The 14,415-nt window shown below is 40.6% G+C and overlaps 1 protein-coding gene across 1 annotated transcript in view; it reads right to left on the reverse strand.

The window, feature by feature from the left end:
• LOC124166447 overlaps window positions 1-14,045 on the reverse strand; it is a 33,297-nt gene extending 19,252 nt beyond the window's left edge. The window contains exons 1-5 of the mRNA XM_046543977.1: window positions 13,746-14,045; window positions 8,568-9,089; window positions 7,543-8,008; window positions 4,892-5,083; window positions 780-940 (exon numbers count right to left, since the gene is read on the reverse strand). Of these exons, the coding sequence (XP_046399933.1) occupies window positions 780-940; window positions 4,892-5,083; window positions 7,543-8,008; window positions 8,568-9,080 (1,332 nt within the window). The 5' untranslated portion in view covers window positions 9,081-9,089; window positions 13,746-14,045. The remainder of the gene's footprint in view (window positions 1-779; window positions 941-4,891; window positions 5,084-7,542; window positions 8,009-8,567; window positions 9,090-13,745) is intronic.
• Between the last annotated feature and the right edge of the window lie 370 nt (window positions 14,046-14,415).

Raw genomic sequence — 14,415 nt, forward strand, 5'->3', positions numbered from 1 at the left:
GCGTGGGGACGGGAGCCGAATTCGTAATGCAGCGGAATTGATTCAGGCGTCTGCCACAATCATTATGACTCATACTTGTATGACTCAGAGATTTCACTCAATCGGTTACTCGGGGTCAGAGAGATTCGATGCTGATTTAGCCATCTGATCCATCGGAAATTACTGCAAAGGTAGCGCGGATTAAAAAATATGGCAGTACTTTCTATTAATGCAACGGTGACAACAATGAAGCTGACATATAAAATGAATAAATTTTACTGACGTCACCAACTCATGAAAGGTGGGCGGCAACGTTCGCGTTTTCTTGTCTTACGCTCACGAGAGATACTGATGAATGGGAGAGATCTTTTTCGCCTTAACTTATATTTCTCTTCCATCTACGGACTTTTTTAAATCATTTGCAATTTCGGGTAGGAGTGAACTGACCCCACTACAGCCCCAAGACAAGGTCTTCCCAAATTTTTGTGAATGCACGCCGGTTGTCGTTATCATTGAACATAATATGTAATCTTTAAACCCTATTTCACCTATTATATATCAATTTAACAGGAAAACGAGGTCACAAGATGATGAAAATGTCTGATGATTTAGAAGTTGAGACAAGCCACGCGGGGGAAGATGAAAAATAAGGCAAAAGACAAAGTTACATGGAGGAGAACCTGAATACGAGCCGTACAGCTGCCAATGATGATGGCGATGATTTAACGTGCACAACCAGTACATGCATAGCACAAATTCTAAGGGATAGTGGAGACATTTTCATTGAAGATGTCACTTACCGGGCACTTGTTTGGTTTGTCTCCGGAGTGGACCCTCATGTGGATGAGAAGCTTGTATCTGGCGTTGAAGGGCCTCGTCCTTCGAGGGCAAAGATGCCAGAAGCAAGCGAACTCCTCGCCCACACCCTGGCCCAAAGTCGAAGAACCTCTTCCCGTCGACCCTGGCGAATAAATAGATGAGAAACATGCGTAAGATCAGCGATAAGTATATATTATACTTTGTGGAGAATGGGGCAAGACCGATTTCACGTTAGGGTGAATTTTTCTCGGGCATTACATCGGGTCAGGTGGTTCATGTTGGCCGACGTTTCGAGCTCTTTTCTAACATCCGGTTACGCTCACCATCTTAAGTTTCTATATTTTTTTGGCGCAAATGTTTGCGTTGGCGGCATAAAATGTTGTTTGTGCGAAAAAGGAAACTTGAATCAAACAATTTGACATTTAAAAAAAAATAAAAAATTGAATATATTACAGTGACATTAAAAAAATAATTGCGGATTAATACATTTTTATGTAGTGACCTTTTAAAAAAAGCTTATTTTTATTGTTTTTCAAAATACCAAAAAGGCATTTTTTCATTTGAATTTTTTTATTATTATTTTTAAAGAATATTTCGCAAATGTGAAAATTATGATATTTTTCATATACTTTTTTTTTCCTTTTTATACCAATATTCTGAAGATTGACAATTAATTGCAAGCCTAAGATTAGAAGTAGATGCAGACATCTTTCAATTAATGCTGCCCTTACTATATTAGAATTTCAAACCTTTCTAAGGGCGAGTCCTAGACCTTGTTCCATGTTGACGTAATTGATTTGGGGACAAATCTCAACTGCCTCCCAGATAGACAGTTCTGAGGCGTCTTACCTCACCCCTGAGGTAAATAACTAGAAGAGGAAGAGGAAAAAGAACTCTATCGAAGCGTTGGCCCACATGAGCCAACTGACTCGGTGTAATACCCGAGAAGAATCCACCCCACATATCCGCCGAGAAAGTCTGAAATTTTTCATTCTGTAAGAGTAATTGTTGCGGGGACAGATCTCAACTGCCTCCCTGATAAACAATACTGAGACATATTATCTCATCCCTTAGGATGCTGGAAAAGAACTCTAGCGAAAAATCTGCCAATACTGACCACATGAACCAGTGTAATACTCGAGAAGAATTCATCTAAGACATCTGCCGCGAAAAAAGCGGCGGAAGTTGCACAACTTAAACGCAGTGACGGTCACCTGGTACTAAATAGTTTACTACCGCTGGCCAGTTAACCACAGTAGAGCTGTTTACAGGGTGCTAATTTCCGCTTCTGAATGAAAAAAAATTGGTGGAATTAAAATGGTATTTAAATAATCAACTTTCGCTCATAATCGTCGTCACTCACCGCACTATTACTATAATTTCTATTTGCTTCTCGCAAAAAATATCGCATTTTTTCTCATTTTTGCAGCAAACGTTTCTTCACTTCAGCTTCTAAACTTCAGCCTTTGTGAAATTATATGCCCATTAGAAAATTATATGTCTATTGTATAATAATGCATTTTAATGACTATTATGGCCTTACCAACCAAGTTTAAGCAAACTATAATAAGTACAACGAAGAATGTCAAAAGCTTAGAATTGGTTAAATAAGACATTGCAATACTTCATTTAATTATTAACTTCCACCACATACCTTTCCCACATGTCCCATATATCGCTCAAGGGAAGTTTAGAATCATGTAAGCATTCAAATCACAGAGAAAATGTATCTTGTGTTAATTGAAATAATATTTCCCTCCATAGAATAATGAAAAAGTAGACACGTTTACGGAGCGTGGAGTGCAAAGAACTTCCATTGAAATCATGACGATGTCTTCGTTCGCGTCTCGCGTCAAGAGCAAGATAAGGCCAAGCCGTAGCAAAAAAGAAAAAAAGGCTGGCAACAAGAGAAAATAAGGGAAAGCATAATCGATACTATTGAAAAGAGGAATGAGTTAAGACAATCTCGAGGCAAGAGAAGAGGAACGCATGAATGTACATACGTATTTGATTGCAACAATGGGAAGCAATCTTAGGATAGAATCGATTAGAAACCCCAGAAAATCATTTCTCAAACCATCCGCCCTGATGAGGTCTGCGCAGAAATTACGTGCACCTAAGGGACACTCTTCAGTTTTTTGAACATCTATTTCTCAAAACATCGACGTATTATTTTGAACATCTATTTCCATCCCCAGCACATAACGGCTCGCAAAGGTCTTCACTCTTTATTTAAACAGAAGAATCTACTCACAGCTGAAAATACAAGTATAAAAGTGTGGACACAATTCATCAGATGCTACTACATATCACGCATGTTTCTCTACGAAAGCGAGCCTTGGATGTTGACAGGTGCAGAAAAGCCAAGAGCGGAAGCATTCGAAACGTGGTGCTACAGAAGATCGATGAAGATAAAATGGATCGGCAGAGTAAGAAATGAGGAAGTGCAATGACGATTGGGGGAAAAGAGAAGTCTTCTAAAGACCTTAAGGAAAAGACAGGATAACTTAGTTTGCCACACAATGAGGCATGGTGGCCTAATGAAAGTAATCTTAGAAGGTAGCAAAAGAGAAGAAATATATCACCATAAAAATGCTAGCGGATGGGAGACGGGATTAGAGAGCTGCGTAAACCAATGTTAGCATTTTTGAATAAAGATGTTGATGATTATTTTTTTTGAGATGGTGTGATAAAGACTTTCTCAGGAGAGTCTTAGTCAAAGGCTACTATTTTTTCGATTGTTCTGGTGGCCCTCTAATATGCCACCAGGTTTAGTGGTAAGGACCAACAACTTCAATACTTCGATTGTCTGCTATACCATCGTTGTTGGGGAAATGATTACATATTATGATGTTGCGATTGCTTGCAGCGAGGCTTTCCGCCTAAGTTGAGTAACCTCTTAATTGCTTACTCATCATGCATCTCACCAACTTCGTAATTCGGAAACGGAAACGAGCCATTAGTCATAGCGAACTGCTAAGTGATAGGGGAAGTGGCGTATAATCCATTGAAAACGCAGTAAGCCATCATCACCATTGGTCAACAATCCTGAGATTGGTTTGACGTAGCTCTCCACTCAATTCTCCTATCAGCTAATCTTTTCAGATCTACGTATTTCTTTTCTTGCACGCCTTGTTTTACCTGTTCTTACCTGTACTTTGTTCGAGGCCTTCCTATTTCGTTCTTGCCATCGACTTGTTTCTCGACGATTGTCTTCATCAGACCATTATGGATAAAGATATGGCTTTTAAGATCGCTCCATCTTCTTACTAGGGTTTTTATGTGGTTGCTCTTTTCTCTTACTCTTCTTAGGACTTCCTCATTACTTGCCATCATGGTGAATTATTTAGACTCATTTTACGCGAAGCTAACCGAAAAATCCGGAAAAAGTGCCTAATGCATGGCATAATGAAGTAATGTACCCAACTATTTCACTTAGGTATCTAGGAAATTAAATTCTATAGGTTCTAGAGCATAGGGTAGAAAACAAGCTTTCATCGTGTTATTCATAGAAAAATTCGTGAAAAAAGTTGAATCGGTGTTATGCTCCGTCTACTGCGGACAGTGCCCACTTGGATCACCGTACTGAGAATTCTTATCGATGGAAGTTTGATATTAAAATGAAATAGTGAAGCGCTTTAATAGTTGTGTATGTAGAGAAAAAAGGGTGAATCACATCTTACGTGTTGTCTATTTCGAACAAAGTGACCTTTTGAGAAACCATATGAACACATCGATGAATAGGTAATCACTATTAATCTGTCATTGCGAGGCTATCACAAATGAATTAAATTTTTTTCAACAATAGTTTGTTGGAAAAAAGGAGATATTCATCATTTTTATCACGTTTCGGAAGTTTGAGGAATTGATTCTGTGCCACTACCCAAATAGTTAATTGGTTCATTTATAGATTCCCTGCAAGCAAAGCAAAGTACCGAGAAAAGAGTAGTAGGTATTTAGATAGTAGTTTCTCGATACCTAGCAAAATTACTCAAAGCTGGCGGAACCAGGATGGTTCAACATTAAAAACAGTGTGGAGTTAACTGCTGTTCACTCAGTGCGACATCATATATAGTGGCTCTTGATGGCTTACCTGATCCTGCACTTCCCCTGCTTCGTGCGTCCACGTGGTTCTTCTCGATGTGCTTGACGAGGGCGCTCTGGTCGCCGAAGATGGCGTTGCAGTCGGACCAACGGCACACAAGTGTAGTAGGCACATTCGAGCACTCGCCCTCCTCATCTCCAGGCAAGAACACGTCATCAGACACGTTATATCCATCCTCGTCTGCAAAGAAAGTGAAAATAAAATCATGACATTACTTGATGAAACTTCATGATATCCATCACAAATTAAACGTCATTGAGGTGTGCGGTGGTAGAAGGAAAGGAACTGGCCCTTCTATCCTGAACTCGTGGAAACCACACGCCCTTGCCTTGGTCCAGGGCGACCCTCATCCGTCCAAATCATCCTACGAATTGAACGAGTTAATGTCTCGGCAGGAAGAAATGATTCAGTTCATCGCAATTCCTCTCTACGTCTTCATTTCAGTGCTGTTAGAGATATTTTTTTTCAGTTCACTCTCCAAACAGAAGATGGATTCGTTTCTAGATTTCAAGAAACCTGCCACTATTTTCAAATGTCATCACTGGAAACATTACATCTGATAGTTTCCAATTAAGGCTAACATATTGTTATGAATATTTTATATTAAAGCATAGTTATTTCTGTCTTTGGCCGCCTAGACAATTTATCCGGCTACATACTGTTCAATTTTCGAGAGACCGAATTAGTAGCCCAGAATAGTGGTCCTAATTTCATATCCAAATACTCTGCTCGTTATGACTTCTTATTTTATGCAGTTCTTGTCATATACCTGCTAAACTGATTAAGTAACATGTGGTACTGATGATAAATTACTAAAATAAACCAGATAAAATACAGCAGTCGACGTTACGAGGCACTGAAAGCAATTTCCTGTTCGATATGACATCCGACAAACATTACGGACCTTGCCTTCAAATTTATTTTATGTACTTAAATGTTACATTTCAGAACACGGTCAATAAAGTTCTGAATCCAAAGGTCTAACGCGAAGACTTCCTTATAAACCCATAAAGTTTTTTTTTGCAACAGAGATATAAGAATCATACATTGAAAGCGTTTGGGAGATTAGGAAATCTATTCAATCGTGTATCGTTTCCGAAGAGTCTCATATATCCACTCAATATAGATCATGCTGAGTGGCTTGCAACCCTAGGGTACAATGTCTGGACCACCTGGTAGAACAGCGTTTGAGATTCGGGATCAGTCGAATACATTTTTTAAGGCAATGGTACATAATCCACACGGAGAAAGTCACAGATGGTGTTGAGGTCAAATTAAGAATCAAAACTATGAGAAACAAATTCCTTTGTAGTTTGCTCGATAGTGAATGGAAAAATCAGATTGTACATGTCGGATTAGACACACGAATATGATATGGACTGAGAAAGAAGTCCGTTGTAAACCATTCCCTTTGCCGAGTCATTCGCGAGGAAACTTAATGCATAAAAACAATAGTGTCACGTGAAATGAGAATTAAATTACTTACTCAGTGATTCGACCCTAAGTGGAATTTGATAGGTAGATGTAGAGCTCACCCCGAACAAACATGTATGAAGAATCAACTCATTCAGTATGGGCTGGCTAGTCTTTCTCTGGATGACTTCGACCGGCGAGGATTTTACTTGATGCGCGGATGAAAATTCCATACGAACGTATTATGAGTACCATTAAGCAGATTCTCACAATATAACATGTAGGTTATTCAAAGTCGAAATATGCTCGAGGCAAGAATGATGACAATTTGAACCGTTCTCGTGGAAGTGAGGCCAAGCTAGCTTTGAGAAGTGCATTAATGGCATCATTTTGTTCGATGGCCTTCCTAAAAGCGACGCTAAAGCCTGAATCGCACGATCATTTTTTCCATCCTTTCAGAGGGACAGGTCCAATGATGGCGGAAAAAAATGACCGTTTCTCGCTAACATTTTCCGCGATGGCTCGATGGCGCGATTTCCATCACTCGAGTACATTTTTTAAGGCAATGGTACATAACCCACACGGAGAAAGTCACAAATTGTGTTGAGGTTTTTTTTTCGGTCGCAGAAACCATAGCTTGTACCGTCCTTCATGCAATCAGAACGCAATGTAACGCCACGAATAGATTTTATTAAATGAGAGTTGTAAACAAGGGTGTACCCCGGATCAAAACTAGGGGGGGCAAGCCATGGTTGTTCAAGTTGCAGGTAAGATTTAAGCATGGAAAAGGTGAATGAAATCGATATTTTAAGGAAACTGTAACAGCTCTTTATTAGTTTTTAAGATTATTTGCTGGAAAAAATATTATTTTACGTGAAGACATTTGCGATTTTTGCTTCTAGAGGGGGGGAGGGGTATCGCCCCCTCCTGCCCCTCGTTGGGTACGCCCTTGGTTGTAAATTGTACGGAAAGTGATGGAATAAGCAATGGAAAAGTGGATGGAGCGAATGAACGTGTGAACAGAAAATGATGGATCGAGCGATCACCCTTTTGGTCCCTGGAAAACTATCACTGGAGCTATCATTCTGAGTGATGGAAGGAATGATAGTGTGATTCAGGCTTAAGTAAACTCATCATGTGGCACAGTAACAGTTAGTTTGAGAAAAAAAAGAAAGAAAGGAAAAAAAGATGTGCTAAGGGAATACATTAGCGATGTCTTCACTCACCGCTGTCATTAGTCTCCTTCCTCCGTCCCCTCCGGCGGGTCCTGCCGCCCCCACGCCTCCAGCCTCTGCCCCCACGCCCCCGAGCCCCCTTCCCCAATGCCTCCACCTCCTCCTCGGCCTCCACTTCCTCCTCCTCCTCTTCAACATCAGATTCACACCACTGGTCCGAGGTCGATGATATCCCTAGCCTTTCCTCTCCACTGCCAGAACCTTCTCCCGCGAACTCTGACCCGCAGTGACCCTCCGCCTTGACCTCTTCGCACATGGAGAGCGAGTAGCCGTCGATGAAAGACGATTGAGGAGATGATTGTTGATGTTGGTGATGGCTCTGTTGCTGTGGCTGGTGGTCCGCGTACACTTCCATGACGACCACGTTCGCGTCGGATGCATAGTCGTCGTCGTATCTCGTGTAAGACTCTTGCGAGTCCACCAACATGCTAAGGCTCTCGCTCTGGGATACGACCATCTGAGGAGGAATAAGCAATAGAAATAACAATTTTGCATGGATAATAGCGGAGATGGGCGAAAGCTGGCTTACGTGGCGTTAGGATTATGATCCCAGCTTGTTAACACTAAGGTCTTCTAATATATTTTGATCCTGTCGCCTCAACTGCGCTGAAATTCACAATAATTGCCAGAGAAAAATATTCTCCTGGACCAGGAATCGAAATATGGACCTTTGGCTTTCCATGCCACGCTTTAAAGAGCATCCAGGTCATAAATGTCTATAGTAGTCATATAAACCGGAGATATTTCGATCGTTACAATGTCGTAATTCTGATACTTGTTCAGAGCAATGTGAAAAGTTGGAAGAAAAGACCTAATGGTTTCTTTGTCCGTTTCCGACTAATTTTACCAAGCAAATTTCCTTGTATTATTTCCAATGGCACCTATTACTGATTTTATAATGTGAAATTTTACCAAAAGGGAGCAAAACAAGGTAGCTTGGAGATATTTTATTTTGCGCCATCATTTGGATAGAATATTCCTTAACACATTTCGACGTAAAAGTATGCACCACTCACCTGATTGTCGCTGACTTGGTCGCTCCAGCAGTAGTCGTTGGCCGAGAGGTGGCCGTAACAGCCAGCGGGGGCCGAGAATCCGGAGAGGGCGTTGGAATCTCCTGGGCTGTACGGGGGATGCTGCAAACCTGTGGACGTGGCCCTAGTGATGCAGGCGAGGTCCGCCAGGGCCCTCCTTTTGGCCCTCCCAAGGGTCGCTGGGAAAGACGGCAGGGGCTTTCTCTCTTCCTCCTCCTCCCAATGTGGCACGCTAGATCCCTCCAGTCCCGCAGATGTGAAGTTGAAGACGTGAGGAAGGGGTGGCTCGGCTGCCGCCGGGCTGTTGGTCGAAGTGGTGGTTTCGAAAGTGGTTGTAAGGTTGTAGTGCGTGGATGCGGCTGGGGAGTCGAACTGAAGCCACTGGGGTAGGCACTCGGCCTGTGGCGAGGGGAAAGGGGGGAAGGTCTGCATGGGCTGCTGGTCCAGGGGCAGGTACATCCCGATGGGGGAGCGAGACATCGTCTCTACGTGCATCTTACGGCCCTGGAAAAAAACATAATTATTAATAGCATGAAATCATAATTATTATATTACTGATGATTTTAGGCCTAACTGTATGAAACCTTTCCATTATGGAAAATTAAGGAATAAACTTTGTTAGGTTCACTAATATATACACATATACCTATAGCACGACCCGGGATTCATACCATAATTACCTGATGATGTAAGTGTTATGAAAGCAGGGTCGTGCTTTTCCAAATATATAAGTGAATCTAACAAATTTTATTCTTTTGTTTCCATAATGATTATGGTCAGAATGGAGAAGGTAAGACGGAAGGAGAAAATTGCTAGACAAGCAGGATGAGAAGAGGACTTTTTTAAAAGTATTCTCCCGATTGAGGCAAGTGTCCACGGAGGTTTTAGGAAGTATTCTAGCAGTGTCCCCTTCCTTCATTGACTTCCCTCTTGTATTCACAATGAGGCCCTTTCATTCTTCCTACAAATCCTATTCTCTACCCTCCTCTCCCTCGTTTCCCAACTTTCTACCTTCCAACACTGTATTCAACATCCCTGCCCTGTTGAGTACTCGCTCCAACCGTACCTTCTGTCTCCTCCATATCTCATCTCTTCTCACTCACCATCTCCAGCGCTTCGTCGTTCCTCCTCATATCCGTCTACTTTACTTTATTCACCAGTGGCGCCGACCGAGCCCCCTTAAAAATTCGTTACGGGTGTGAGGAAACAATTTGTCAGGCTTGTCGATTTTCCCCGGAGTGTCCATATATCGAGATTCGAGTTATCATGGCTCTATGTTGATCATACGAATCTTCTAAAATGCTTAAAAAACTTAAAACTCAGTAATTATAAAATTTCCCGGGGCAATATCCCCGGTTTGGGCCCCCCAAATATTTTGTGTAAGTCGGCTTCCCTGTTCTCCACTCTCCCTCACACACACATATCGAACGCCTCTTGTCCTCTCTCGTCCTTCTTATATGTCCGTGTTTTCCCTTTCACTTTCGACGAGACGCAATCATGACATACTGCATTCATATTGATTATCATACTAAAACTCTACTAGTCGTAGATATGATCATTTATGCTGGAGAAGTATCAATGGTCCCTTTACACTTGTTTGTTCCAATTGTCCTCTTAGTGCATAATATTGTACCATCACTTCCGCTGAAGAGGTGGAAGATTTCAACGGCAGCTGGTACACTACCCAAATTATAAACATAGAGAAATTTGAAGATCGCCGTCGTCCTAGTCGTAAATATTTTAAATTTTAATTAAGTAAGGGATTCCGGCACAGCTAAACATTGTTCCATGGTGAATTTCACCCTTATCGTTCGACTAAATATCCATTCAAATCATTGGAATTTAATATAAATATGTTATGCACAGAGTCAACGTGTCTAAGGCTACGGAATTATGCGAATTTGTTCACAAAAATAGTTTATATAAGGTGATACAAACGAAGTTCGCTTAAAAAATGTTGGGGGAAAAGCTGAAATGGTACCCAGGTGATCTGATGCCATCTATAATTGTTGGAATGATAAAAAGTTCGATTTATCGGGACCCCAAACTAAAAGTGATCATCACATAGTAATATTATATATTTGACTTGGGGTCCCAAGAATGGATAGGTTGTAAACATTACGCATTGTTATATAGTATCATGTCAGTAGCATTGCTATCAGTAGTCCAAGGCCTTATAATCACAGTTTAACTAAAATCTTGGTTTAAATGGGTCTAATGGAAAACTGGGAAATAAAATGAATGGCAAATTATTATTATTATTATAACATATTGCTGCAAGTAATATTCACTGAACATCTGTAACTTACCAAAGAGGAGTAGTAAATATTAAGAAAAATATATCATGAATCCATGATGAGTTTCAGTTTTCAAAGTTTTGAGCCAAATTCACAGTCAACCTGTGGCCGCTCCACAAATAATGGTCTTGATTAATCTTCAGTCATTTTCGCACGACAGATATTCGAATTAAATCACAAGAATTATTTAAAATGAAGCAAAAATAAAATTTCAATTCGCATCATCAATAGTAACAGAGCTTTAGGCACAATGAGGAGAATTGAGATAAAAAATTGGGCTTAAGGCTATATCCCAGTAATCAATAGCTGATTCAAATGCAACGTTAGTTGAGCAAGCATGGAGAAATATCTATTGGAATATTTTAAAACTAGTTAAAATGGATAAATTGCACTAGGAATTAAAGCAAATAAAATGGAAAAATTGTGTTGAAAGTAAGCAATAGAATGTTATCTGCAGACTTGGTATAACTATCACAATGATAATAAATTGGTGCTTAATCAATATAGTAGTATCATATACTTGACTTCACTTAAGCTGGTAGAAATCTATGATATGCAAACTGTATTATTAATTCTCTGTGAGGGCACATTCGCGTTGTAACGATACAATGAATAAATTCAAGACGGAAGAGATTCCAACGAACGCATGAGAGCGCCCCTGGTTTCCGTTATGGTTCATTTAAAAAATTCGAGTCTATACGACATGGAATTTGAAGTTAAGAAGTATATTATTTCCTTTCACTAAAAAAACATAAATGTCCTCTATTTTGTAAAAATTCCATGTGAACCCATTTTTAAAAATTCTAAGCTTATCTACTATGAAAAATGTACTTAAAGGACGAACTATCAACTTTAAACAATGTATAATTAGCATAAATTTTATTCAAATCTTGTTGATTTTATTACTATCTAAAATTATAATACAATTTCAATTCAAAAAATTATAACACAATTTCACTAAAGGAATATAATATATTTTCAAGGTTTGCCCTAGCAAATCAATTCCATCGGAACCATAACAAAACTTTGCCATAACTGCACATATTATGAATGGAAGGAATTTTATAAACGCTGGCCAACATTGTGAAAGAGCATTTAATTTTGTTCCAACAGTGAGTAAAGAAAAAGGAGAGCTAAATGATACCTACTTATTTGCAAATTATCAGCCACAGACATTCCGCGATGTTATTTTAAAATCATACTAAGACATCCAGGCAAGTTGGAATCGCAGCATTTAGCATTTCAAAAATGATTTCAGACAGTAGTTCATATTATTTCTCTGCATTTTTCAAGAAATGTCATGGAAATATAGTCATGATTCAACCCGAAGGGTGGATTGGAGAGGGTAGAGCTCACATCGTAATAAGTCACAGGGGTGTAATGAACTCACGTTAAAGGATAACACACTCTGATCCCGAGCCAGTTCCTTTCCTTGGACTATCCCTCAATCCGAGGATATTTTTTCTGTCGTGTCCGAAGGCTTAAACCGATATTGTTAACCTGGTGACCATCCAGCACTCTACCAACTGACCCAATGGCATCGGTTGACAGACTTTGTAACATGCATGAAAATATAGTTTTATTTTATGCACTTGACATCCTTAAAAAGAATTTTTAATCTTCATCATCGTACATGTACTCATTTTTTTCTGTAAACCCACGTTAAACACATTAAATCACGATAAACCTTACTCTTGGAAACGCAAATCCCTAATTCATGGGAGCGGGGGTAGGCGGTGATAAATAGGCCTCAGCAGTGCATAAAATATGTACAGAATCTGTACACCTAGGTCATTAGGATCCTCAAGTAATAAGAGATGGATTTCTGGATTTTGAAAAAGAAGATTCAACACCTCATAAAATAAAATAAAAACATAAATATGCACATCGATAGGCCATCGCCACTCATCAAGTGCATCAAGCTGAAGGTTAGCTTGCTATAGGTTTGTATAGTCGAGAGTAAAAAGCACCCCAGATTAAGCCACATGTGTGAGAATACCACACATTCACGGTATGTGATCAGTTTAATTCCCTGAGGCAAATCGCACTCCGAGGATTTATGTTCTGAGGTGTCCGATGGCCTAACCGGACATTGGAACCCAAGGTCTTTCCGTCAGAAGCCAAGAACTATACCCACTAATTGTAAGATACCTCAGCCATGTTCAAGATAGTTTTTATATTTAAGCTGTATGGGATTGGTGAAGAGTTCTCGGGATCGCCACCGGGTCAGGAACTCCATAGCTGCCGACGTTTCGATGTCCGACTCGATCATCGTCCTCAGGGCTGTGAATCGTGGGCTGTGATGATGATGACCGAGTCGGACATCGAAACGTTGGCAGATATGGAGTTCCTGACCCGGTGGCGATTCCGAGAACTCATCACCAAGTCCATTCGCCGGGAAAGCACGAAATCTTTCTGTATGGGATTATTGACTATTGTTTTCTCCATTTATCCCGAAAAACTCAAGATGACAGCGCAATTTAAAAAATTAATAAGGCAGTATATTGGGAAAAAATAAAACCATTGGATGAGAATGAAAGACAGTAGTAAATTTTCATACGATTTTAACATTCACCCGATTTCACTGGCCCATAATGATGACGCAAAATGTCGAAATCAGGTCGGTCAACATTAAAATTGTGTGGATATTTACTACTATCTTTCATTCACATCCTATGGAGATAAGGCATTTCCACGAAGTGTTGCCGGTTACCTTTAGATACGAAAGTGAAACCAGTCGCACAGAAGTGATACGGCAACTAAAAATTTTACCAGAACACTGGACATTACGTCTAAAATGGAGGATATTCTCAGATAAATGCGGGCGCATGGCAAACCCAGCCTCGTGGTCATTGACACTTACCTCTAGTGTGAAACACCGGCCGCTCCAGGCGTCCGAACACTCGAACCGACACACTGTATCAGTATCACTTCAATTCCGACCCTCCGTCAAACAATAGCACAAAGTTCACGAGTCCCAAGAGCACTGTAAACAAAGAAGATCCGGCGTTGATATCTCGTTCAGTCCGGCGAACACCAAAACATGTCAAAACTCTGAGCGACTGAAGATTCCAACGGCTGAGGGCTAGAGATATCTCTCTCCCTTTGAGTTAGACACCACCTCCGAGAACGATATCTAACGAGAAATGGCAAGGCACTTGACTCGGTGCCAGAAGGGGTTTATTTCTGTTCACGGGACAGAGGCGGGAAAAAACGTCTCGAACCCCATTGGCCCGCGGAGGGTGGAATGTCTTCTTCCCAATTGGCTGCCGGTCTTTCGGTTAAAAACCACGCCTAGGGAGAAGGCAGCCTCCACACACACACATACATACATACATATATATGTATTTTTTTCTATCTATCTCTACTACCAAGACGACGGATTTCTCTCCCCCCCTCCCCCTCAACTCACCCCAACCCCAAACACCCCCCTCCCCCGAAAAGAAAACCCTTAAAGCATTCGTTGGAAGCGCACCATTTTTTTAGCCTATCCACCCCCTCACCAAACCCCTTCCTCGCAGGAGGAACGGAGA

Source organism: Ischnura elegans, chromosome 10 (assembly GCF_921293095.1).
Source record: "Ischnura elegans chromosome 10, ioIscEleg1.1, whole genome shotgun sequence".
NCBI lineage: Eukaryota > Metazoa > Arthropoda > Insecta > Odonata > Coenagrionidae > Ischnura > Ischnura elegans.